The 27,878-nt window shown below is 37.2% G+C and overlaps 1 protein-coding gene across 1 annotated transcript in view; it reads left to right on the top strand.

Annotated features, from left to right (window-relative positions):
* Positions 1 to 27,878, top strand: part of lrp1bb (low density lipoprotein receptor-related protein 1Bb) — a 201,102-nt gene that overhangs the window by 159,267 nt on the left and 13,957 nt on the right. Inside the window, exons 58-82 of the mRNA XM_044366489.1 lie at positions 2,864 to 3,045; positions 3,219 to 3,418; positions 3,800 to 3,988; positions 4,125 to 4,273; positions 4,548 to 4,641; positions 4,903 to 5,019; positions 5,431 to 5,550; positions 6,414 to 6,533; positions 11,505 to 11,621; positions 12,736 to 12,842; positions 15,024 to 15,156; positions 15,936 to 16,042; positions 16,277 to 16,409; positions 16,848 to 16,970; positions 17,144 to 17,266; positions 18,875 to 19,018; positions 19,308 to 19,442; positions 20,313 to 20,432; positions 20,612 to 20,853; positions 21,265 to 21,488; positions 22,572 to 22,678; positions 23,734 to 23,850; positions 24,094 to 24,267; positions 26,063 to 26,188; positions 26,589 to 26,753. Of these exons, the coding sequence (XP_044222424.1) occupies positions 2,864 to 3,045; positions 3,219 to 3,418; positions 3,800 to 3,988; positions 4,125 to 4,273; positions 4,548 to 4,641; positions 4,903 to 5,019; positions 5,431 to 5,550; positions 6,414 to 6,533; positions 11,505 to 11,621; positions 12,736 to 12,842; positions 15,024 to 15,156; positions 15,936 to 16,042; positions 16,277 to 16,409; positions 16,848 to 16,970; positions 17,144 to 17,266; positions 18,875 to 19,018; positions 19,308 to 19,442; positions 20,313 to 20,432; positions 20,612 to 20,853; positions 21,265 to 21,488; positions 22,572 to 22,678; positions 23,734 to 23,850; positions 24,094 to 24,267; positions 26,063 to 26,188; positions 26,589 to 26,753 (3,568 nt within the window). The remainder of the gene's footprint in view (positions 1 to 2,863; positions 3,046 to 3,218; positions 3,419 to 3,799; positions 3,989 to 4,124; positions 4,274 to 4,547; positions 4,642 to 4,902; positions 5,020 to 5,430; positions 5,551 to 6,413; positions 6,534 to 11,504; positions 11,622 to 12,735; positions 12,843 to 15,023; positions 15,157 to 15,935; positions 16,043 to 16,276; positions 16,410 to 16,847; positions 16,971 to 17,143; positions 17,267 to 18,874; positions 19,019 to 19,307; positions 19,443 to 20,312; positions 20,433 to 20,611; positions 20,854 to 21,264; positions 21,489 to 22,571; positions 22,679 to 23,733; positions 23,851 to 24,093; positions 24,268 to 26,062; positions 26,189 to 26,588; positions 26,754 to 27,878) is intronic.

Raw genomic sequence — 27,878 nt, 5'->3', positions numbered from 1 at the left:
GCTCTTTGGTTTAATCACCCAGATTTGTCTGGGTCATGGGATCGGAGCCCAGACACTGGGGACACTGGGACGTCAGCAGAACACCTGCTGGGCCCCCATCCCACAACTCATTAGCATTGGTGTGCGGGGGTTCTGGACTCATTCAGCTCAATTACTTCCACAGTCTGTGTTTAAGCCACTGCCACAGCTCAGCAAGAGGACAAACTGTCTGAGACACAGATCGGGGAGGTCCTCACATTGTGTTAATTAAAAGAGCCACTGATATCTAGTACAATGGTATAGGCTTGTGAGGCAGAGAGAGACTGGACATGAGTAAGGATATCTGAGGATTTTTTTCTCTGCCAAGATAGGATTTTCATCTGATCCTGGCAGAGATTAATTGAATTCTACAGTTTGATTAAAACTATGCAGGATTTTTGTATTTTATTTTCAGTATTTCCTGTGTTTTTACCTTTATTTTTTAGTGCTGCTGCACTGCTCTGAAACATAGAAACTTTGGTTTTAGCAGTTACACTTCTGGCTACACAATCAGTCATGTTATAGCAAGTATTTTGCAACCGATAGCTGATGGAAAACACCCACTTAACGCTTGTTTTCATCTCACAGAATGTGATGTAGCAGCTTTCTGCCTTATGTAACTGGGTTCACCTTAAACCTTCTAAGGTGAATTAATCTGTGTCCATTCTTGTTGAAACAGCCAGTGCTATCACCAGTTGCCAGGTGCGATCTTGACAAAGGAAGAGTTGCTATTCATGTATGTGAAAACATTTAGCTTACATGCAACTTGGATTAGCAAAATTATGAAAGACAAAATGCACCAATAGCTTTAATGAGTATTCTCAGGAACATTTCAGTTCTAGAGCAACAAGTTTTACTTTTAATTGGCTGAAAGCAAAAGTTTTGTGCAGCCCAAAGTCAAATGACTTTCAGTAATTGCAGAGATCCAACATACTGTGGATTCCTCAGGTCTTTATGTTTTAGAGTCACATTCAAACGTTGACATTCCTCAGAAGTTACCTGTTTAGAACAAGTTAACTTTCTGGAACCAAAGGTTCTTTTAAAACATATATTAATCTTTTCAGTCAATGCAGTCAGATGCTATGGATGAAGACCACCAGAGGGACTTTATTGTACATAATGTAAAGCATATCAATGAATTTTTTTCCCAAGGAGGCAGTAGTGATGGAAAATATTGCACATTTTAGAGACTGTTTTTATTTTTTTGTCCAAATTATTGCTTAGGGGACAGTCTAGTCTTCTGCCAAGGCTATATATTTTCTTGCAAATGATGACAGAAAAGGCCTCAAAGCACACCATGTTCTTTAATGACAGATTGCACGGGTGCTGGGATTTTGAAAAAGTGTTTTCAAGGCATTGGCTTTATCTGCCAGCTGGCATAATGATTGTTTATTCTGAACAACTGCTTTTGCAAACTCAAAGGCTAGACTGTCGTGGGCGTATTGATGGAGTTCCTAGATAGTTCCTAGATTTTGGTCACATCAGTTAGATACCTTCAATTATATTTTATAGTGCAATTAGACTAATGAGAGAATTAATGAGCTGTTGCCACATCTCTCTGTCTCTCTGCTGCCCTCTCCCCTATTCCATCTGCTGTATTTATATCATTTACTTTTACACAGTTAAGAAATACTCATACAAAGAGTACTTTTTGGAAATGAACTGTTTTCTGATGGAGGATGGAGAGTTTTACACCGTCATTGTATTTGAGTATCCAGCTGATGAGACTACCGCGTATTGCATACACAAGTGCAAAGAGCAAATTACTTTCACTGGATCACATAAAATAAACCGTCATGCATATTGTCTAGCTTTTTTCACTTTGATCTATATTAGCAGCTAGTATATATTTAGATGCACATCAAAATACAATGAATGTAATTAAGAGTAAGGACGAGTCTGTTCTGAGTCAGATTAATTATATTCTTACTAATGTCAGCCACAACTGTAGCTGTCATGCAGGAGCAGAAATGATTTGTGCTCTCCATCTGTAGTCTCTAATTTGAGAAACATGTTATGCACAATTATGCATGGGTCAAACTACATTGGTACCTTAATTAATTAGATACAACCTTAGACACAGCTTCCTGATCTAACAAAATAAGGGCATAGACTAGTGTGATTTTTTTATAACATCAAGCTCTTTCACAGAGAGTCCAAGTGAAATCATTTGGAGTATAGTAGGTTTCACCAGGATTTTGAGCTCCATTAAATATATCATGACATTTTTATCTTAAAGCAAAAGTCAATACACCATTCTCAAACCAAAAAAAAAAAAAAAAAAACATGTAGAGAACTGTCAGAGCTGTCAGTTAATGCCTTTCCCACAATTTTAGCAGTTGTGGTAATACTGTAGGCACATAACTGAACTGAATATAACTGAATATGACTGATTGACAACCTTTTCATTAGTTTTAGTAAGAGAAACACCAAATAACAGGCATTTCAGATAACAGGCATGCAGACCAGATCTGAAAAAATACTATCCCTATCATCACTTGAATGTACATTTTAGTTCTGGGTGTTACTTAGAGCATACTAATGTCTCTAAATTGATGTTTGTGGGATAAAATCTTCTGGTAAAATAAATAAAATTAAATGTATGCTGATAATAAACAATAAAATATGTGGTGTTGTGATGTTTGTGAGATAAAAATTGGTTCACAATGACTCTGATCTCCTTTCTATTTCTGTCAAGGTTGAAATAATGTCTTCCAACTTGACAGATGATCTATCCCTTGTACATGCTCAAGTGTTTATTAATGGTTAATAATTTCAAGCGTGTCTAAGATGCAAGGGTCACAGCTAGCAACTGAAATTGATTTCCCTCTCCCTGCGTTACCAGATAGTCCACAGAACAGCAGTTCCCAGCGCCTTAGCAGTGGACTGGATAGGAAAGAATCTGTATTGGTGTGATGCAGAAAAGAATACACTGGAGGTGTCCAAAGCTAATGGCCTCTACCCTACCATCCTGATCAGCTCTAGTCTCAAGAACCCCACAGATCTAGCTCTGGACCCACAGACAGGGTAAGCATATTAAATTGAGTGGAGAACAGGGGTATATGTAGATACTTAACCTGTAAATGCAGATCCAGCTCTCATTCGGGAAATTTCATTTTGTGTCTGTATTCAGTTTCATTCCTATCATGGTTACCTGCTGTACTACATAGCTCTTTGAACTGTGCTATATTTCTGCCTAGGTACGTATTCTGGGTAGACTGCTGTGAACCCCCTCACATTGGGCGTATTGGCATGGATGGCCGAGGGCAAACGGTTATTATTGACACGGAGATATATAGCCCCACTGCTCTCACTATCGATTATACCAACAAGAGGCTCTACTGGGCAGATGACAACCACATCCTGTTTGCCAACATGGATGGCACCCAAAAACGCAAAGGTGAGGCTAAGTTCCTGTCTATGTTACAGTAAGATACAAGACAAAATCTTCAAAATTTCTCAATAAGCTCTGCTTTCCCCAAATCTGGCTTTTAAATTCTTAACAGGCATAGTTAGATAGATACTATAAGTTAAACTCTAAGGATGACTGGTACCTATTAGTGTTTAGGAATGGTTATGTAATTACTGCTATTTATGAAGTTAAAATGGTTTATGTTTAAAAATGGATGTTAAATGGATGTTACTGATTAAAAGTGTCAATTCTTATTGCAAATGTCCAAGGGAATTTGTATTAGAAGTGTCCCTTTTCCCCAGTTAGCTGCAAAGCTCCTGGTTGCTGAATTGAATAAAAAGCTCACAGTGGCCATTTGTCCCTTTCCAGTGTCTTATGATCACATCCAAGGGGTAATGGCACTGACTTTGTTTGAGGACTTTGTCTATTGGACGGATGGGAAGTCCAAATCACTGCGGCGTGCTCATAAGACAACTGGCGCTCAAGGGATGGAGCTCCTCAACTCCTGGCAAGCCATCAAATCCATCAAGGTCTACCACTCCCTGCGCCAGCCTGAAGGTATAAAGTCCATCTGGCACTTGTGTTCATTCTATCCTCCCATGCCGAGCAGTGATTATGGGCCTCCTTTACAGTTTTAAGAAGGAAATGGTTTGTGTAATACAGTTTGGACTCTCTGTTTTGCACTTCTGTATAGTACCCAAGCACCAGTGTCAGATTGCAAATGGTGGATGCAGTCACCTGTGTCTCCTGTCTCCCGGTGGGGAACACAAATGTGCATGTCCCACTAATTTTTACTTGGCTGCTGACAATAAGACCTGCCTCTCCAACTGCACCTCCAGTCAGGTCAGCTGAATTTTTCTTCCTTCCCACTTCTTGTCTAGTTTGAACATATTGTTGCTTTTCTGTCCTGTTCAGTACTTTCCCCCCAAAGGCAAAATTGCTTTACTTTGATATGCTTTCCTCATCTGACATGTACCGTAGGTCCTAGGAAATGGTTGTGTATTGATTTTGACTCTGGCTTTGAAGAATGTTGAAGCTAAAGTGGATAGTCAAGTATTCATGTTGACTTCCAATTCTGTTCTTTTCTTTTAAATATATTTTTCTGTGGTACTAACAGTTTCGCTGCGGGACAGATGAGTGCATCCCTTTCTGGTGGAAATGTGACACAGTGGATGACTGTGGGGATGGATCAGACGAACCTGCGGACTGCCGTGAGTGTCATGTTATTCGAAGGTTGGCTTTAAAGTAGTGCTATAGTAAAGAAAGTCAACTCCTCTTTTGGTGAGCTTAGGGGGATATTCAAATTGAATTGAAACTGAAGGGACTGATGTTTCTGCCTTTGCTGCTTATTTACTTTTGGTTTACAGACATTTTAATTTGCATGTTTACACTCTTACACGGGGCCATGTACCAATGTATGTAACTCTCACAATTTAAACCCTGAGATATAGTTGTGATTTCCTTTCCAACAGCGGAATTCAAATGTCAGCCTGGGCGTTTTCAGTGTGGTACTGGCCTTTGTGCTCTTCCTCCTTTCATCTGTGATGGAGAGAACGACTGTGGTGACAACTCAGACGAAGCTAACTGTGGTAAGAATGGAACAACTATTGCTGTTTAAGATGAAATCTAAGAGGTTCTTTTTCATTTTGTGTCATTTAAAACCTGTTGCTAATTGCTATGATGTTTCTGCATTTCCCAGCAATCTGTCTTCATCAGTCAAACAGCATGTCATGTCTTTTTTAACTTTCTGTTTTCTGTATTTGTGCTGTTTTTTTCATGTGTTCAGCCATGTTTATACTATCCACTTATTATTTATTAAAAACTAATTGCAAACAAACTGCTCACTACCTGTGTAATTTTTCGTGTGTTTACAGCAATAAAGGTAGAAGTGTTCATAACTGGCTATACTACTTGAATACTTGAACCAGTAGTAGAAGAAGTAGTAGTAAAGATGATTTGCTTTTTGCTCCCTTGGCCCCTTACCTGTTTTTCTCTTCCAGAGACATACATCTGTCTGTCAGGCCAGTTTAAGTGTACCAGGAAACAGAAGTGCATCCCTCTTAACCTCCGCTGCAATGGTCAGGATGACTGTGGTGATGGAGAAGATGAGACAGACTGCCGTAAGGCCCTGCATTAATTCTTTCAGACTCATTGTCTTAGAAATGGCTTTTCTGAGCTTTTAGACGGGAAGCTTATGGATATATGCCCAGTTTGATGTCTCAACAATATAGCAAAACCTTAGATGAAAGTTACTATTTTTATTATTATTTTATATGTTTATTTCAAATACATAATATTATGGATAAATCACCTTAATTGTCTTTTTTTTACATGGTTAATTTATTTCTTTGTTTGGACAGACTATATGATGCCATTAACCGTGCATAGGCTTCATTAAGTATTCCAAAAGCAACCCTTGTTATGCCCTGTTCTTGTGAAAAGGGATTAGATCTTGAATCACACAGAGGATAAGACCAGATTTTCTCTGCCATGATGTAACTCAGCAGAATATCACACCCCATTCAAGTCTTTCAGCCTGCTGCATTGCATGTGATTGCAAGAGGGGTTAGAGTGGGGGAAAGGGAATGCAAGACAGTAAGGAGGAGAAAAAGCTTTAATTAAAGTGAAGCTAATTACCTCACCCCTTCTTAGACTTTCAGCATGATTGAATGTGGTTTTGAATGCAGTTTTGTAATGAACACTGCACCGCTGAAATTAAAATGCTATCTGAAACAAAGTGAGGTTTTACAACAAGCAACTACAGCCAGCTTGCTATAATACTAAACTGTCAAGGTATGTCAAGAAGATGTGTAAGTGTTTTGGAGAAAGTAATGGCTACAGTACCTCACTGGTTCTTATATCACAGTAGTTTTTTATGGTCACTCCGACATTCAAGTTATTTCTACAAATCTAAATTTCCTTCTGAATGGTGATATGGATAACTTTCCTCTTTCCCACACACATCCTCTCTCTCTGCCCATAGCTGAAAGCACATGCTCCCCAGACCAGTTCCAGTGCAAGGCCTCAATGCACTGCATCTCTAAACTCTGGGTTTGTGATGAGGACCCTGACTGTGCAGACGGGTCAGATGAGGCTAATTGCGGTGAGTTGTGGAAACCCACTTAACCATAAATCACACTACTCCACTTGTTTTTCAGTTTAAGGGGGAAGAATCTGATTTAATCTGAATTAATTTTACACTTGCCTTCACTCTGGTCTGACTCAGACCTTCTACTTGTTCTCACTGCCTATCTGATTGTGCTGAGGGAGAATACCATGAAGGACAGCTGTCAGTCTTTAAATACTGAATTCACTCACACAAACACACACATGCAATCAAACTGAGTTTCACTACCACGGGTATTTGGTCAAAGCCATTATTACGAGGCCAGGTAAAGAACCTTGGGAACTTGTACTTCTTCAGTATAAAGAACTTTTACACACCACCCACAAGGATTATATTTTCTTGACATGCCTCTGAAGAGAGCAAGAATTTCTTCAATCAAAACAACTTCACCATCAATGCAAAGCTCAGTAAAATATTTTACCACATGCAAATTAGTAGTCAAACTAACTTCCCTGTTCTTTTCCCTGCTCTCTAAATCTGTTTCTAAAACTTGATAAAATATAAAATGTTAAAATTTCTGAAACCAAAGAACTAGTATAGGATTCATCTACAAGAGGACTGATTATCACTTCCCTTTTGAGAATGTACCCTTTTCATCAAATTTTTTGAATTGCTATTGAAGGTTGAAAGGGTGGTTTGGAAATTCACTTTAAACCTAGATTGAATGTCAGATATGGGGTAAAGTACAAAATGCAACTTTTAATTGTTAATGTGGCCATGTTGTAGACTTGAAATTGAGATGTTGTGAGAAAATGTCTGTATACTCACTAAAACTTGATGTCATTATGTTTTACAAGTCTGCATCACAAGGACGTGCGTATAAAACTCTAGACTAACTACAGGATTGGAAAAGTCTTTATATTCCCTTCCTGTGGAGTCACATGCAGTAGGTGCACAAATGTTTTCACAACTGAGGTGAAAGGATTTGTGCAAACTGATTCATCTTAATTAGCAGAAAAAAGTGGAATGCAATTTAAACAAACAGCAACACATAACCAAGGACACAAATTAATCATAAATCTACCACCAGCAAACGTATCAAGCCTGCTAGTGTTCAAGCTAAACTGTGGCAAAAGTATATACTGTAGCTAGTAGGCCTACATAGCAAAATATAGCACTTACTTAAAGTTCACAGCTAAGTCTTTTCCATTGTCAGATGCATGACATGTCTGTCATGCAAAACCTTTCAGAACCATGGAAATCTTCAGGAGGGAATATAGAGGCAGAGAGAGAGACTTTATTTTGCTATCGCCACCTCTAAAGAGAAATTTAATTAAATAAATAAATAAACTCAGCACTTAGTGAGAAATTTGGGCCTGTTTCTAAATAACTAATTTGTCATTGCTTGGAGAAATCACTATGGCAGTGTGTTTCCTACATCCATTTCCGAAACCTTGTTTTTGTGGCTGACATAAGACACCTGCTTCACAAAGGCGTGTGATCGGGAATGGCGGAGGTTCAGTTTTAATGGACGGCAGAAATGATGAGAAAAAGGCTTCTGGACTGAATGCACTGGCAGAAGATGCGGTCCAGCAGCCAACACTTCAAGGACTTATTCAGAAACACTGATTTGATACCAAATCACTCACAAGCAGCAGCCTGTGAGCCATGATACATAATAAACACCCTGCATATGTCCAGATCAGTCATGTTACATGCATTATTGACCAAAGATAAAGTCAGCCGCACTGACCAGAGTTGCACACACAGGTCATTAATTTGAATTAATTTTGACTGGTACTGCATTTCTTTTATCATTAATTGCAACATTAGTAATGCTAATGGTTATTTATCAGTTTTTCAAGATCCCCCAGGTTTTGAAAGCCAGGTGTTGCTGCTTCATAGAGTTGCCTGAATAAGAACTTTGATTATTATTAAGAGAGCTTTTTTTTTGCTTTGATGTTTGACACCTCACTCGTCCTCTCAATAGATTCCTTTGTGATTTTAAGTTGGTTTCATGTAGAGGTTTTACTGTTTGTCATGTGTTATTCAGAGTCGATTAACTTGAAAAGACCCTAATGTCATGCTGTATTTGCTAAATGTCTATCCCACTTTTTGTAGCTTACTGATGATTGACTTTAGCCCCTCAAACAGGATTATCCACAGTGTTTGTCAGTGTCACCTGATAATTCATCACCTGAAGTTCTCAACACTTTAGAGCACACAAAAGAGATAATGCTGTTTTAAAAGTATTTTATTTTCGCTCTGAATTACCTCAGACTGTTTAAGGAAGTGTTGCTTGTTAGCACAGTAATGAGCTCTGACTTAGCAGGGAAATATAGCTTTTTTTCTCTGTGTCACCTCTTTTATATGCTGTAAGTGACTGAACTGCTTCCTAATGAATTGCTTTGCCTCGTGTCCTCTGCTGCTCAACTCAGCTTTCCCCCCTGATTCTCTCCTCCTGCTGTCATGTTGGAAAGAGATCCAGGCAGAATCTGCCACCCTCCTTTTTTGACGCATCTCTTCCCTAACTGATAACAGCGTTACCTTGGCCATTATCCCTGATGATGCCTGCACTGAAATGACTTTTTAAAAGGGAGCTCTCAGTTTGACTTTGAAAACCCATCCTGAGGAAGTATTGCTGGAGCAAACATCAAAACATCTGTTCTTTTTGAGGAAAAGAAAAATCTAATCATTAGAATTGAATAATTCTAACTCAGGCCATTAATGTTTAACACTGGAATGCTCAATCTGTCAAATGATTGACCCAAGTCTGGTGACCAATTTAATTTTGGTTTATGTGTTCAAGGTATGCAAATGCAATTTTCATATCTTGTGTACAAGACAGGCTCATTATTTCAGTCATTGTATTATTTGGGTTGTATCAACACAACATATGTTTTCTCTCATTTTCCTTTCACATTTTAAAACCTACAGATTTTCTAAGCTGTCATCACAAGCATGTTTTACTTTAAACTGTGGTGATCAATGTTGCCTTGCAGCAGGAACATGTTAAAAATTGTGGGTTCTTGGGCAAAGAAAAAACAGGTACAAGCAAAATGTTTAAAAATCTATTTCTTTCTTTTTTGGAAAAATTGATAACACTTTCTATGACATCCATATCTATAATGCATTATAAACATACCTATAATGTGTTATAATCTGCTTATAGCACTGGATAGTTATTGTTATAAGCACTCAGAAATATTCATAATGATTCATAACAATAATAATAACACATTATAAAGAATTTTATAATTACTTATGAGGTCAAGTATCATACTTCATAATTGCTGGTCACTCACAGACATTTTTTTTTTTTGCAAGGATCATAGTATATTATAATCCTCATAGTTGTAACACATTATAATCATTTCATTATACATTATAATCACTGTTGCAATGCATTATAAAGGTGCTTTAAACATGCAGTGTATAGAATTTAGTGGCATCTAGCAAAATGGACTTGGCAGAATATAATATTCATAAGTATGTTTTAATTAGTATATAATCAACTGAAAATAAGAATCGTTGTGCTTTCGTTACCTTAGAATGAGCCCTTTATATCTATAGGGAGCCAGTCCTCTTCCTCAGAGCCCACCATGTTGCACCGCCATGTTTCTACAGTAGCCCAAAATGGACAAACCAAACACTGGCTCTAGAGAGGGCCTTTTGTGTTTTTTGCAGGTTTCGTGGCCACCATAGTTTCTCCTACATGCTTTCTTCCAAGTTGGTTATAAGTCATTATACATGGTCATTGTTTGCTTTAAGTAAAGTGAAAAAAATATAATGAAATCTTTGCAAGAACAACACAAAACGTTGTAAAATTAATTTATCTGTTTAACAGGTCATAACAGACAATGAATGGAGTACTCCAATTCGACACAACATTTTTGGTGATGAACATGAATGATGGACATTTACATTTCACTGATGTAACGTTTCCTCAAAAAAACTCACTCTAAACACTAAATTGACTCAAATCACACCTGTAGCTTTTTGTTTTCTTACTATGTAAACGTATAATCAACAAAAGTGACTTGATAAGTGATAAGTGATTATAATGCATTATAAAATGACTAGTAAAACGACTGATGAAATGACAAGTGGCGAGCAGTTATGAAGTATTATACTTGACCTTACAAGTCATTATGAAATGCTTCATAATGTGTCATGATTATTGTTATAAAGCATTATGAATATTTATAAGTGCTTATAACTATAATTATACTGTGCTATATGCAGATTATAACGTATTATAAGTATGCTTATAATGGATCATAGACATGGGCTTCATAGAAAGTGTTATCAAAAAATCAGTAAAACAACAAACAATAAGCTTTAAGTTTCAGGGCATTCAAGTTGAGAGGATAAGTCATGCACCGTCAAAGAGACAAAACCAGAGAACCTTGTTTACAATCCCGCTTGCACAATTTGCACTTATATATTTTTTAAAAAAGAAAATATGAGATTTCTGTTATTTAATAGCAATTAAGAATTTTGGAATTTTGAACATACTACTTACTGTAATCAAATAAATTACATTAATGACAAAGAAGCTGTGTGCTGATATCCAGAGCAGTCTGTCACAGTCTGAAAGACATGGCATTTAAAATATCAATAATTCACTGCTGTTGGTACTTGTTAGCACTGACAGAACAGAAAGAAACACAGTTTGGGTTTGGAATATAACAAAGCCAAAATCAGACTTCAGTATTTGTTGTTTTCCAAAATCCTCTCAGATGTCTTTTTGAAGAAAGTTCATTTTGCCATCTTCATGTCACAAATTTTGTTGAGGTAGATTGGTAGCACGGTCAGGTATTTCATCTTACGGTGTGTTAGCCTCTGGAGTGCATACTGTGTTTTGAACTCAGTGTCAGACTTGCTCAGGGAAACCCTGAGGAAATGATGATTACACCCAGAAAATATGATAGCTAGCACACCATTAATATTCATGCTCTTTGAAGCCATTTTCATCTTTGTGTTTGTTTGCTCCTGATGAAAAAGATGAAAAGACCTGCGGACCTCATGAATTCCGCTGCGAGAATAACAACTGCATCCCAGACCACTGGAGGTGTGACAGCCAGAATGACTGTGGAGACAACTCAGACGAGCAGAACTGCAGTGAGTACCTGACTCGCTCACTTTCTGTCAGCTCAGTTTGTTCATTTATATACACTGTTGACGTTCCACACGCTCTTAGGCATTGAAGAATTGGACTTCTCTGAAGACACCTGACTGCCCCTCCCACCACCACAACCACCCTGTCACCTCTCTCTCTCTCTCATTCTCACTCACACGCACAACCTTCTATATACATTGTTAGTAATGTTTTCAACTATCAAGTCAGCCAGCCTCAATTTTCTCTTTCAAGCTTATTATCTGCGCTATTTCCCTGAGAATAATGTGAGGCTCAGGCTCCTGAGCTCTTGATATCATGCAATTTACTGAGTACATATTCCCTTTTGTTTAGATACTCATCATCATCTTTTAGAAGAAAACTTTTTATTTTCACATGAAGTGACACTGCACCTAGTTAAATTTCATATTGTTTGTGCATTCAAGTCCTTGCATGTGTGAGTGGGATTGTTTGCCTGTATATCATATAAGTATGTGCAGGCCGTCTGTGTGTTTTTGCTGAGTATCCATAATTTACATGATTTATTAGATGCTTATTCCCCATACCTATTAATGTCACTTAAAATGCAAATAAAAGCCAGTCAAGTGTTTGGTGGCAAAGAATTAAGCAGGTGGACCAGCAGACAGTGGAGAGGCTGCAAATCAGATTTTGCTGCAATGCCTGCTGTGAGTCTCTGTTGCAGCACAGCTCATAACATACACCCTGAGTGAGCTAACAATCCATGATAACGAGGGGAGGGCCCAGACAGTGGATCTGATGCAGCTGTTTAGCTGCGTCCTAATATTGTCCTTAGGGACAGACTCGCACTAAATGGCAGTTACACAATTTTTGGTATCAGAGAGTATGTTGCCCCCTCAATTGCAAGCAGAGCAATGAATGTATTTACATGCTGATCAGCTTTGCCAGTGTTCTCCACTTCTAATACAAAATGACTCTAATTATATAAAACGATGGTTTTGCCAAGGCATTAGCATGTGATTCTACACACAGAACATTTGGCCAATAACTGTATCTGGGGATGTCTGTTTGTTGTGTATAATGCTGGAAAATGAATCATTTTGGCTTGAATTTGTGTCTTTTGTGTTTTTCCCGACTCAGAGCCAGTCACCTGCAACCACAAGGACTTTGCCTGTGCAAACGGAGACTGCATCTCCTCTCGATTTCGCTGTGATGGGGACTATGACTGCTTGGATAATTCAGATGAGGCCAGTGTTTGAGATATGTGTACCACTTACTTATAAATCAAAGAGGGAGCTGAACTCACACTAGTTCTGTTAATGAGGCACAGATATTAGCAAGACGCTAAATAAAAAATGAAATACTGCACACTTCAAAGTAGAAGAACCCTTTTAAATCATAAATCATCATTTTGGACATTTTGCCTTTACTGACATATTGCCTTTCTTAATGTGAATAATCATGCAATTATAATCATGAGAAATCATGCTAAATCATGTACTCTCCTTATATCACCATGTGCTAACTGATCTATTAAATCATTAGTCAGTACTAGCCAATATATCAATTACAGGTCAGTTTACACAAAATGTAATATTGTGAAGACCATACAAAGGACATTAAAGGATATTAAGTTACAATGTGCACAGTTCAAAAATACAGTTTATACATATGGATACTGTAATTTAGTCTGTAATCTCCTGTAAATGTCTGTTAGTGTCTGAGCTTGCGGCACAAGAACAGAATAAATATCTCAATTGGAAGGGGAAGTGAAATTGGATGGGTATTTTGCCACTTGAAAAGAAAATAATCATATTCTAGGCACAATTAATTGTCTCAATCCAAGTCTCCTCGTCATGGTCGCTGCATTCCGAAACAGCGCTGGACAGAAAATATCACTGTGATGAGTTATTGTAACTTCAAGTATATTAGTCCATGAAATAACCTATATTCATTTGCCTTTGGAAATCCAAATCCCCTTATGCTGTTCAGCATAAGCATATTTATGAACAAAACAAACAAAGACTGTTTGTTTTGTTGAATCTTAATCTTAATTTATAGAGTTTCAAATTGCCATTGTAATTTAACATTCTCGTAATATGTTGAGAAATGAACTTAAACTCATGGTGTAAAGAGATTTTTGTAGGTTTCTTACAAAAAGCCCCATCAGTGATAATAATGCAGCGCAATGCATAATTCAAGGACAAAGGCTTGTTATTACGATTCATTATTCTTGTTAATTTATTGCTCTGTTCAACATTGGCACAGCAATTTTTATATGTAATCCCTCCCCATGCAAAGCAGCGCAACCCTAATTAACCCTTTATTATAAGTCTCCCCAGTGGCAGCTTTCTGGGTCAGCGCAGTCAAATAGTTTCAGGAAAGCAAGTTGCCATTCAATGGCCTTTATAATTAACGGTGATTATTAAATGTAGTTATTCACAGTGGGCATGATGTGGGTAGATTGCTCACCCCATTATTATGTTATAAACAGCAAATATTTTCTTGAGTGTGTAAAAAAATTGCAGTAAGAAATTTTAGTTGTGACCTGTACTCAAGTAGAAATAGTTTAATATATTTACTCCACTACAGTAAACTTTTGACTGAACATCTTTATTTGCATAAACAGATGCAAATAACAGCATTTCTTCAAGTTTCAGAGATACTTGCAAGTTTATATATTTAGAATATACAGTATATAGAACAAGTTTATGTATTTAGAACATACAGTATATAAAACAAGTTTATATATTTAGAACATGCTTTGTTTTATGTTTGATTTTACTGTTTTTATATTATTTCTTCTTGTTTTGTTCAAAATCACAAAAAATCTGTATTTTATAGACTAATCATTATAACTATTGAAACAAGTTTCTTCATTTATATAGTAGTGGTCAATCTGTATAAAATTACTTCACAACATTTGGTTGTATTCATACTGAATCCAACATGTCATGAAGTTCAATTTTTTTATGTTTTGTCAGTGGGTACAAAAGTGCAAGATGTTGATTTTCAATTCCAAGAATAAGAGCAAACCTCTGAGGCATTGTCAGATTTTTAAACAGTGAAGATTAACATTTTCTCTGAGAGACTACTGGCCCAGGATTCTAAAGCAGTTTGAATGAGCTTTAAAAGAGGAGACACAGTACATCACAGAAACCACAAGGGCTTCTTCACCTATTTTACATTTGCCAGCACTGAAATCCGAAGATTGTGAAAAATGAACTTTGTTTTGAATATATTTTATAGCAGTTATGAGTGGCACTTGCAAGTTTGCATGATAGGGGGGGTTCCAGAGCCCAGTCAAGATATTTCACAGATTAGAAGTGTTTTTTTCTACCAGTAACCATGCAATATATGATAATTATATTATGACAGTGATCATCTACCATATATTTATGTCATGTTTTTACTATATTGGTTCACAGAAAGGCTGCGAGGCACGCTGTGCAGATGACCAGTTTCGGTGTAACAACAACCTATGCATCTCGCAAAAGTGGCTGTGTGATGGCCAAGAAGATTGTAAGATGGGAGAAGATGAGAAAAACTGCCAGGGAACAGGTGCAAAGCTAATAGTCTGTAAAAGACTGAGTCTGAGTACTGATTAGTAGTTCCAAGCACCAGTTGGTGCATAGAACATTGCCTGTTTCTAAACTTTGTATTCTCAGGAATATTTTTACCATTCCTTAAGAGTTGAGTTCATGCAATACAGTGATTTTTATCATTTAAAAGAAGGTAGACCTTATTGCATGGACTATATTGATAATTATGTGGAGGAGTACAAGTGCTCTTGGATTATATTTTTTAGCCTTATTATTGTACCACATAAACTCAAATCAAAGTCAAATTTGGTTGAAGAAATTTTCCGTGTATTATCATCATTACCTTAAGATACTATACAGTACACAGTAAAGTAAGTGTAAGTTGAATGAATGATTTTGTTTTCAGAAATCCAATTTTTCTGTGTACTTCCATGCTAATTGTCAGACCTTGAAAAGAAAATGTTCCATAATAAAATATAAGATAATTATGTGGAGGAGTACAAGTGCTCTTAGTTCTACTGATTTGCTCTGTTGAGTTCCATCGTTCATTACTGGCCAAGTACTGTGAAGTACTTTGTTCAGCACCTGGTAATACACGCAGTATGATCTTGCTGGCTTGCAGGACAACACCATACTGTATTTAAGAGTCAGAAGTTACAATAATCTCTCTCCAGCATTACCGTGATGTGGAGTTTTACACACGTTCATAAAAAAGAAACTGAAAAGGTCACACCTGAGTGATTTCTAAGTGAGAAAAGGGGGACCAATTTCTGACTGATATACTTTGCCCTTACCCAGTAGTCCCTTCATGCTCTGTGAACGAGTATGTGTGTGCCAGTGGAGGGTGTGTGTCAGCCAGCCTGCGGTGTGATGGACATGACAACTGTCTGGATGGCTCAGATGAGGTCAGTACAGTTTCACATGATTCAATGTATTGCATTTCCTCTGACTATTTCCTTTCTGTTCCCAAAAATTGTATAACTTTTAAACATGCAGTAGTTCAGTGGTGAGGAGCTGCTTGTTCAGTCATGAAGCAAACCCAGGTTAAAGCATGAATCATTCAGTGTTTTCTTTCTGATTGCAGCTGACATCACTAGAAGGGACAGTTTTGATGATTTGTGGTATTTCTATGCTGACAGATTGGCTGTGTAAAGGAGTGTAGAGAAGATGAGTTTCTGTGTCTGAATCGTGCTCACTGTATCCCCCGGCGCTGGCGCTGTGATGATGTCTTAGACTGCATGGACCACAGTGATGAGGAAAACTGCAGCCAAGGTAGGTGTGAGTGTGACCCTACAGTACATGAGTGTGTTAATGCTTTCTGGGTCTCTGAAGGTAAAAAAAATAGATTCTCACTTGCTATCTGAAATCTTTACACTGAAAATATGTCATGTAAACCATTTAACAGCTTTACTATAAAGGGGACATAATATTGGCGAGGGAAGTTAAGACAATGTTTGGCAAAGGTAAATACAAGTACGGTAAGAATGAGAGATTTCAGATGAGATGGAAGACAAAAATGGATTCTAGACTTTACTTTTGTGAGGCAAAATGGTCCAGGGCTGTCAGGACCATTATGCAAAATGATCAGTCATTATAATCTTGTCATGTACAGTTCTTTGAGTCACACCTTCTACAACCTTGAATGCACTTTTCTACCAAAGTTAGTCTTAAAAGTATGGGGCAGAGTATCACTTATCTGTGTAATTGCAGGAGCTTTCTTCTGCCGTGCTGATGAATTCATTTGCAACAACACCTTATGCAAACTCCACACGTGGGTCTGTGACGGCAAGGACGATTGTGGAGATAATTCCGACGAAGACATAGACATGTGTGGTGGGTTGAATTGTCACTCACAAGGCTTTCCTTTGAAGGCAATTGATGCATATTTTATATGGCACTACTTTTCTTTTTCCTAAGAGGGAATATTTCATTGTCTTTTCATACAAGACTCCATGCAGTTTTTTGAAAGACATATCCATTAGCTTTTTGTGTCTTTTCATCTCCAGCAAAACTTCCCTGTCCTCCTACAAGGCCATTCCGTTGCAGAAATAATCACGTGTGTCTGCGCACGGATCAAGTCTGCAACAAAGTGGATGACTGTGGTGACAACTCGGATGAGGAAGAGTGTGGTGAGCATAAATAAAACTACTAAATAAGCAAAATGTTACCTAAAAGTTTTTTTTTTTTTTTTTGTTATTTATTTTTTTTTATTATTTTATTTTTTAAACAGAGTGCAGAAGTTTACTTCTATTATTAGATAACCAAACTCCCCAGATGCACTTGTCCTAGACATGTGGAGGTGCAGATATTGTTTCATTCTAATTGAAAATACAGCAATCTTATCAGCCAAAAACATTAATTAGGCATGGGAATGAAATTGGCATCCCATGACCACTGTTCATTGTGAGTGTTTTGATGCAGACAGGAAATTACCCAACCCAACCTTTGTAGCGTGTGACCTCTGAAAAGAACCAGTGTTTATTTATGACCCCTTATCACATTTTCCCCATATATGAGTTGCGAACTGTTGAAGAGGTCAATTTATCCAAGAAAAGAAAAAAGATATTTTAGACCTCTCATTCCATGTGTGGTGTCCTTTGGTATAAAATGTCAAACGCTGTCCAGGTTGGTAGATGTTAACATGCCCAGTGGTTTTCTGATGGTGTGTTATGTGTAAATCTTGAAGTTGAAGAGGATTCTTGACGTGGAACTGACCAAATCACCCGTGTTTTTGTTGACAAAGTGGGGGCAGGTTTTGTTGTATCTGCCACTCTGTGAGGTTTATTAGTTTCATTGTAAAACATTTGGTGTACATAGTTTAGGTTTGAATTGATTTTTGAGTGTTTTTTTTTTTTTATTTTACTCTGATATGCTATGATTATATGATATGATATGAAGGCACAACCGCTGCCGGTCCTTTTATCATAGTGTCCTGACATGGTCCCCCTTCTGTGAATGATAACACGGAGCAGGCCGAATAGGAAGCGACAAATCACATCATTCATCTTTCACTCTTTCATTCTCTCTGTCCTCCCCTCTTTTTCCTCTCTGATTCCATTGATACAACCATCAATCTCTTACCTCACTCCATTACCTCCCTCCATTGTATGCCTCTTCCGTCCATCCATCCCCTCAATCTCACCTTAATCCCATCATTCCCTCCGTTCACCTCTCGATCACTTAATTCTGTTCCTTCCCTTCCTTCACTCCTTTGTGCTCAGGGTGGATGTCAAACTCCCATTCTTTGTCTGTATATTTTGCAAGGAAAGATGACAACTGTGTCATTAATTCAAGTAAACTGATGACCAAAAACAAAATATGCAAAGTACTTTGACAATTTTGCAGGCTAGATAATTAGCAAACAGCTGTTTCTGTGATGTCCTTTATTGTAGCACCTATTACAAACTTAGTGTTGACTGTGAGTTAAAAAGGATCAGAAAGAAGTGATTTTGTTTACAAATGGATTTGTTTTGCAGCCAATAACAAAGGTAATCTGGGATATAAAAGAAAAAGAGTATCACATTTAGTTAAAAGGCAGTTGAAGAAAAGTGAAAGTAATAAGATAGTAGAGTAGATAGTAGATCACCAAATATTTAACTTCTTAAATTTCAACATTTTCATCTTATGCTATAATATCTTTTGAAACTGAAAGCTACATATTTGCACCTGAATATTCGGTACTGGATTAGATAGATTATGAGTTCTTGTCTTTTAAACTGATTTTGTGTGTACTAAAGCAGAGGTGGTGGCTGGAAGACCTCGGCCTTGTGGGAAGACAGAGTTCACCTGCAGTAACCGACGCTGTATCCCAATCCAGCTGCAGTGTGACTTCTTCAGTGACTGCGGGGATGGTGGCTCGGATGAGCAAGACTGCAAGGCCTGTAAGCACAGCGCCAATTGACTTAAGCAAACAGATCAAAGAAGCATTCGGAAGAGATGAAAAGTACCGAATGTCACCATGATGCTATCAGGAAGCTCAGCAATCGCCTCATTTTAGATGTGATGTTTTGTTATTTATGGTAATATATGTATGCCCATGTTTGAGGTGCGTTGTGTACTATATGAAAGAGGATGATGTCCTCTTGGCTTTTGCACATCAAAAGAAAAGCACAGCAGGTGTCTAAGATGCAGAGGACTGATATGTAATCAAAGTCCTGTCTTTATTTGTAGTTTCCAGCGGAGATGTATGTGGAAAGAAAACAAACCCATGTGGAGAGGATGCAATTTGCAACCAGACAAATGCTAATGCTGTATGCCAGTGCAAACCTGGCTTCAAGAGGAACCAAAAGACAGACCAATGTGAAGGTAGTATGTGATCAATTTTATGCATTAAATGCATCTGATGCAAAATAGAGAAAAAGCCAAGCCAGAGTTTAGCAATCCACATTGTTTAAATAGAAACAAATAATGTGGTTATATCAGTTGTCAGATCTTGTCAAAACATGCCAAACTATGGCCTCTAATTTCACTGCGGTAAACTGGCAGTAACAAATCTGTGATCTGGAGAATCTCTGGACAGGACGCAGAGACTGACAGTCCCTATAGTATTACACTGATATCAAAAATGCTATTAACTATTGATATGCTTCAACTGTATGTTTGTTGCTACATGGTAAATTAAAAGAAAGGTAAAGTTGGCTAAAGTCATCAAAAGAAATACTGGTAAGAAATACCATAACTTACTTTAGGAGTACTGTAAAATTATTAGATATTTGCTTTCCAAATGTCTCGCCCCCACACCCTCTCCTTGAGACATGTTTGCTTGTTATGTCTACTTCTACTGCACTAACACATTTCAGATGAAGAATATTGCTTGCAGTCATTTAGTCTAAAGAGATAATAGCTTTTATTGTTTTGTCAACCCTGTGACCTGGTTCTTGTTTCCCAGTTAATGGCTTTTTGTCGTGTATTGGAGAAAGTGTTACTTAATGCGTACATATAATGTCCTCTTCACAAGTCGAGGGCATCACTTATGGAGAGAATATACATAAGGCTCATACTGTATTTCTGGCTTATACGCTTTCATCTCTGAATGTGTATTAAGTGTTTCATCGATGATTTATAAAAATATGAATAAATGCTTTGGAGCCTTTATAGTCACGGACACATTTCTAAAGCAACCTTTTACTTAAGCAAACTTTTTCTCAAGTAAATTGTTCTTACTTTTCTTTTCAGAGGTAAATGAATGTCTGCAGTTTGACACATGTCCTCATTATTGCACAAACACTAAAGGATCTTTTAAGTGCACATGTGACAGAAATTATAAGGAGATCAATGGCAACTGCATAGCAAAAGGTATGATCCCAAAGTTTAATATCAAACATTCCTGTGTATTCTGCATAATTGCTAAGTTGGTAATATGCTGTCATTAACTATTGATAACTAAAATATAAAACTGTTGTCTAATATCCGTAATGGAATTTAGCCAATTTTCTTTTGTTTTCTTTTTTACATATTGATAACTCACCGGGCAGGACCAGAAGATCGAGTGCTCTACATAGCTAATGATACTGAAATCCGAAGTTTTGTGTATCCGTTTAACCAGAGCCATGGACACAAACTGCTCACTCACATTGAGGACAATGCTCGCATTATTGGGATGGATGCTTTGTTTCACCACCAAAAGTTTATCTGGGCTACCCAATTTAACCCTGGTGGAATTTTTTACAAAGAAACTCTAGAAAGAAGTCAAACTAAAACAAATGTCAGAAACATTGTAAGTATATCTAAGCTGGATGTGTGTTAATTGCTGTTTTTTAATGTACTGTGTATAGCATACTTTCTCAATTTGCTGGTTAAGACAATATGGGTAGAAAAAAAAAAACTTTTTTTTTTTTTTCAAAATCCAGCTTTAATGTCAATCATGTTTTTTGCACTCAACTTTTATATTAATGATTAACATAAAAGCTGCCTGTAAAATGCAATGACTGCTCATGTTGTCTGTCAATTCAAGATGAGACAATGAAAATAATTAACTTTCATGTGAGCCGTGTCATATAATAGACTGCATTGTACCCAATGTCTCCTTGCTATTTCTTTTATTCATTTTTACACGCATTTATGTGAATGTACTGTATGTAATAACATTTAATAGAGCGCCTGACTTTGTGGCTGTCATTGGTTGCAGTGTTCAGACTTTCGACGACCCAGAGATATTTCTGCTGACTGGATCACGGGCAATATTTATTGGACTGATCACTCACGGATGCACTGGTTCAGCTATTACACAGCCCACTGGACTAAATTACGATATTCCATAAATGTGGGCCAGCTTAAGGGACCAAATTGCACTCGCTTGATCACTGACATAGCAGGGGAGCCTTACGCCATTGCTGTCAACCCAGCCCGAGGGTAAGTTGTGTAGTGTGAACTGGTAAAACACATGCCCAATAGATGTTTTATTTTTAGAAAATATTTGTAGGCAGGCTTTTTTTTGTGTTTGTTCATCCATTAATCCATTGTATTTTTTCAGTCATTTATTATCTTCCCTCTGGTCAGAATACTTCAGCTAAGTCACAATTTCATGTTAAGTGTAATTTTTTATTGCATCTTTTTATGTTTCATAACATTGAATGTTTATCCGTTGGCGTTTAGCACGGAATTAAAAAGAAGAAAAATGCTATAGGCAGAACAAATTCAGTTGTGTCCCCTTACCATATAGATTCGTGTGAGAGACACCAACTATCTTTAACCACCCCAAAACCAATTCTTATCAACAATCACTCAACATAAGTGACAAGCATGCCTTGCTATTGGAAGGGCACCTTTGGTCATCAAGATAGCTACAGTATGATGCATATTCAGTTATTGACAAAAACATTGAGATATGGACCTTTGTCCAAGGATCGGTTTTAAATAACGTAATGTTAACTGGAAAATGTAATCAATAAGGTATTGATTAATTCTCTTTAAAAAAGTATGTAAAGAAAAAAATATGGAAGTAGCAAAATCAGTTACATTACCTGTTACTGCACATTACTTAACTTTACTTAGGCCTTGCCACGTCAAAGGGGCCCTTCCAACAACAATAAAGTTGTCACATCCACATGAGGCAGATACCTCTCTCTGGAGGCTTTACACATGTATTCATTAGCTACATCGCCATCTAATGCGTCACCAGTTGGCAGATATTATGTAAGAGCATTATTTGTTCTCAGTGTTGTTGGAATTGCTTTTCCATTAAGCCATTCAATATTACATCACACACATCACCAAGTACAGAAGGATTTATAAGAATCTGTACTGAGAAAGACCAAACGTGATGAAGTAGCTGTGACGCAATTGGTCATGATCATGTCATATGCATGTAATATGCATGTATTTTTATTTATTAGGCTATATAGATAGAGATGTGTATTTCTATGCATACTGTCTACAATATTTTACAAGGAGATGATGTCAGGGAGATACAGTATTTCTCTTTGTGTCTTGCAGGATGATGTACTGGAGCGTAATAGGTGATCACTCTCACATAGAGGAGTCTGCCATGGATGGCTCCTTACGCAGAGTGCTCTTAATGAAAAATCTCAGAAGACCCACCGGTAGGTATTTCTTTTAAAGCCCACAAATTATTTATAGTGTAATATGTTTCTTTCTTGTTGTTTCTTTGGTACGTTAAAGGTACCCTGTGTAGTTGTCTTGAAAACAAAGTAATGTTTACATTCACTGTTTTTCACTGTAACTCATTGTGTCTATCCTTGAAGTTGAATAATCTTGTTGAATTTCCTTCCTCATAAAGCATTTGCAAAACATTAGTGGAATATTTTGAAATTTCCATCGTTTCACCATGTTTACATGAGCTCTTTTCTGTTCAAATCTTAAATTAAATCGTAAATCTAAATTGTACATTGCATTAAACGATATTAGATGCATTTGTTACAGTTCTGGATGGTATCCACAGGAGCAAGTGTCATTGGGCTCCCCAATATAGAGTACGTTATGACCCATATAGCATTGTATAACTTTGGAGAATTCACATATCTTAACACATACTACATATTCACTCTATATTATATATTCAGTCAGCGCTATCATAGTAACTTGCCAATATATTCACCTTTAAAGTAGACGCTTTGATATGGTAGCTAAAGATAAATAAAACACCACCAAGGAAATTTATGTGGTATGGAATATTTTACAGCCACTTGGAAGGGCTTGGTTTGTCTACAGGGAGACACTTAGTGCTGATCTAGTTTTGAAGAGCTGCTTTGGCCTCCTTTAATTCAAGGGACCCAGGCTCTGTCTTGGTCACAGAAAAAGGAATTCATCATCTGTGGAAAAACGCATACCGATTTAAATGCCCCAGCCAGGTGCTCAATTATCCAGTCAGACTTTTAGGAGAAAGTAAAAGTGAGTCACTGGTTTGAAATTGTAATGTAGGCATTCCATCAAAAGTGCAGTGCACAATAAGATTTTGACACAAGAAAATTGAATATTGAATGCAAACAGCCAGGAGGAGATAGAAACAAAAAGGGGTTGCTCCACATCTGCTACATATAACTGTCCTGACCTTAAGGTCTCCTGCATTGAGGGATTCCGTGATGATCTCTTTGTTATTTGTAAGGTAGATAAATCTCTTTCCTTCATCCTCCCACAGGGCTAGCCATTGATTATTTCAACCAACGTTTGTACTGGGCTGATCCTGAGCTCTCACAGATAGGGAGCATGAGATTGGATGGCTCAGACCCTTTGGTGACAATCAGTGATAGACACGGTAATGCCAGCTAACAAATTGCAACTTCTCTTTTTAAACACATACTTTTCATGATGCTCTTTGAGTTCCTCAACTTTTTTATCAAATAATTGCAACAATAACACTGTTTGTATGTCTCACGGGGGTAAGCTTCTAAAGAGTGTGTTAAGATCAATCTGCCCACACTGCACATTCTTGCTTCTTCTATCCCAAGGCTGTGAGTGTACATAAAGGGTTATTTTCTTTTCTCTGCTGGATTTACAGGAATCTCCCAACCGTACAGAATTGATATATTTGAAGACTACATCTATGGAACTGGACTAAAACATGAGGTCTTCAAGATTCACAAGTACGGCAAACAGTCGGTGGAATATTTCAATTTGGGTGTGGAGAAGCCCACTAATGTTTTGATCTCCCACCGTTACAAACAACAAGATGGTAAGTTGTCTTAAAGTTTTAAGTAACAGGTATTTATGATATGTGTAATTGTTCTCTAGAGACAAATTATAGAGATAACAAAACTGGCCGAAGTCCCAAACAGGATGATTATGGTTCTACACTTTTTTTTACAATTTTTTGATATTATTTGGATTTGGATTTTTTTGTATACTGTATATTACAGTTTAGTTTTTGTTAACTTTCTTAATGCATGTTCATAGTTTTAGTTTCACTTTTTGTTTTCTTGGAAATATTGTTTTTGTTACATTTTTACTTGTGGAGTTAGTTATATTTTTTATCATTATCATTTCTTAAGCATCATTAAGGATAAGTTCAAAATGTATTTTCTTTCATATGTACTTATGTATCTTTCATCTTTCATGTATGGCATCTTATTTATATACTTCTGCACAAGTTATATATCAGGAATGAACAAAATAGTCATATAAGACATGTAACCTTAATTCAACACACTTCCTGTAGATGTACCTTGAGAACAAGTGGGGGGATATTCAGTTGGTTGCAATCTGCAACCTCACTGCCAGATGCCACTAAAACCTACACACTGGTCCTTTAAAGTCTTAAAAATGAAATACACTTATTAATCGTATTTCTTACCATGCAATAACATGCACACCTGTCCACCCTTACATACATATAACATTATTAATAATGCAATATCTTAACATCTGTTAAATAACACCTCTTGGTTAAATAATACCTAAAGAGTACAAGCCTACTCAAAATAAGGCTGAATGAAGCTCTCTTTGAAACATGCCACATTTTCAAGTGTGTAACATTAAAAAAAAACATGTTTCACAGGAAACTTTTTTTTTTTCTTCTCCCAACTCCTCCCACTTTCTTCATGTATTGTGTTTGAACAGCTCCAGTTATGTGTTACATCTCTGGAGTTAATGGTTATAGAGCATCAGTCAGCTCAGTCTTGGTCAGTTTTTCACTTAAAGGGCAGCTGTTCCATTCCCCAGAGACTCATTAGACCTGCCGTGTAGTGTGTAGCATGTAGTGTGTAGTCTGTGGGCAGAAGATACACACATCTTGCAAAAATCTGTGACATGAAGGCTTGATATCTTCAGCAAAAGCCTACCAAGCATTTAGATTTATTTTGGTCTTTCACTTTCATAAGTTGTGTAAGAAATCAGATAATTTTATTATATAGGTACAGTATAGTGCAAATAGAGTGTAATACAATAGATAAAAATAATTGTATTTCATTAAAAAGAAATCTTTATTTAAATCACATTTGCAAATCACTGCTCATGGCTGTTTCTCTGTGTTTGGCATATGGTGTCATAATTATACCATTAAATAATTTACAAATGTTTGTCTTATGCTCCTGCAGTTAGGGCTCAGGTTGGCCTCTTTAGCGCTCTGTTAGATGTCTCATGTTAAATTCAAACATTAATTTTCTTGGTTATTGCCAGACCCCTCTCATAGCTTTCACATGCTGATTATCAGTATTGAACATAGTACAAACACCTTTGTGGTTGTCTGCCCATTGAAGGCAGTAGCATGAAGAGCACTTCAAAGTGCTGCTAATCAATTAGACAACAAGAAATTCTTGACACATTCTACAATCCTTGATTATTTAATCTGGAGATGAGGCCTGTGTGAAGTTATTCATATGTTTTAGCCTTGTGCTTCTCTCGACTTCAAGAAAATAACATCCTTCAAAACAGAAATTAAAACACTTGAAATAAATAGCTTTGCTCTGAGATAGAACAAATACATTTTTCACAACCAAATATAATGACTTTTTTTTTAACTTTCTCCACAGCGTCAAATCCATGCCTGAGAATGTCTTGTGATTTCATGTGTTTGCTCAACCCAACGGGTGCCAGATGTACCTGTCCAGAGGGAAAGGTACTGGTCAATGGCAGCTGTAGCGATGTTAACATCTCAGGTAGGCCTACTCTTTGATTTTAATGCCACAATTTAGATGGCTTGTTGTTTTATGATTAGCCATGTAAGTGAGCGGATTAACCACGGCTATAATAAAGGGAGCAATGTGGCTTAGATGAAAATCCTTTACTTATCCTGAGATAATCAGAGAATGAGAACTTGTAAATATACAGTGCCATAATTAAATTTGAGCTGACATCCATAGTTTTTCATAGCTGTCACCAGAGTTCACCACCTGCATGCAGTCCATGGTCAGTCAGGTGCTGTTTTTTACCTACTTGAAAATCCAGATCTCTGCCTCCTTGGTTGTTGTTTTATGGCATAAGCAGCACAGCACCATTTGTTGTGATTGACTGCTACACACTGCAGCACAGTAAGTGATAAGCTTTGCTGTTGTGAAGGTGAACTATGCCGTCCCCCCTGCGAGAATGGAGGCCGCTGCTTAGCCAATGAGAAAGGAGACTGGAGGTGCTACTGCTGGCCTGACTTTTCAGGGGAGCGCTGTGAGGTCAACCACTGTACAGACTATTGCCTAAATGGAGGCACCTGCATGGGCTCACCCCTTGGTAAGTCTGCTTCACAATATACTGTATAGTCAAACACTGTTTGCAGCATGATTCCTTCCTGTCTTCTTGCAGGATTGCAGAAATTGCATTATATTTCACAGTTGTTCCTGTTTTGTGTCAGACCCCTGTTGGTTCATGTTTATATTGACCTTTGTTTGTCAATAATGGGTGATCACTTAAAACATAAGCATCTAGTATCCATGAATAGATGGTTCTTGTGTTCAGTCTCGCTATAGAGAATGCTTTGGGCAAACCAAGCTACCACTGCCACAAACACATATTTTCAATTTCTTCCCATTTCCTCTTGCACATTGACCCAGTGCATGATGGCATTCAACCACATTTTTCTTCTTTTAAACCTCTATGTCTTCCTCACTTAAGCTCTAAATGTAACATCTGCCAGCTGGGCAGTTTTTGTCATTGATGTTCCTGGAGAACAAGCCTCAAATAGCCTTCTCTAAATTCAAGGTCTACTTTCATGCTTTTATGATTTCTGGAACAAACAGTTCTACCCCACAATTCCATGAATGTATATCATGCTGAGATGTCAGTGCTGGAATTGAATCAGGATGTACAACCCTATTAAAAGTGCTATCCTTGATTTACAAGCCCGTGCATCATCCCTCAATCAAAGCAATTACCCACAACATCTCCATTTCCATTTGTTATTAAAAATAAAGATTCACCACAGTAATTGCCCTGTTACAGGAAGTGTGGCTTGTATTCCCACATAAATGGTTTATAATAGCAGAATCTTATTCAAGGGGTTTGGATTTATTAAAGATCATTGAATGACATCCAGTAAATAAAAACTGAGCAGTGTGGTTCGGTTTGAGGGAGTCATAGTAGTTAGACTGAATAGTTGGGGAGATAAAAAGGTGGGTTTTTGATTTGTGTTGCAAATTGTTTGATTAAACGTTTATTCCTTCAAATAGGCTATCTTTCACTCTCCACTGGTCTTTCAGAATCATAGAATAAAATTTGCCTTTGGGAAATGCGTCTGCTCAACAGGAAGCAAACTGATATTAAAAAAAAAAAAAAAAGTCAGTGTTGATATCTTTTTTCAAATTTGGTTTAGATGTTTAAAACAGCTCTACATGGCATAAAAAAGAAGCCAGGATAATC

Source organism: Thunnus albacares, chromosome 11 (assembly GCF_914725855.1).
Source record: "Thunnus albacares chromosome 11, fThuAlb1.1, whole genome shotgun sequence".
Classification (NCBI taxonomy): Eukaryota; Metazoa; Chordata; class Actinopteri; order Scombriformes; family Scombridae; genus Thunnus; species Thunnus albacares.
Note: the sequence above shows the minus strand (reverse complement) of the source record. Positions and strands in the feature narration are given on the sequence as shown.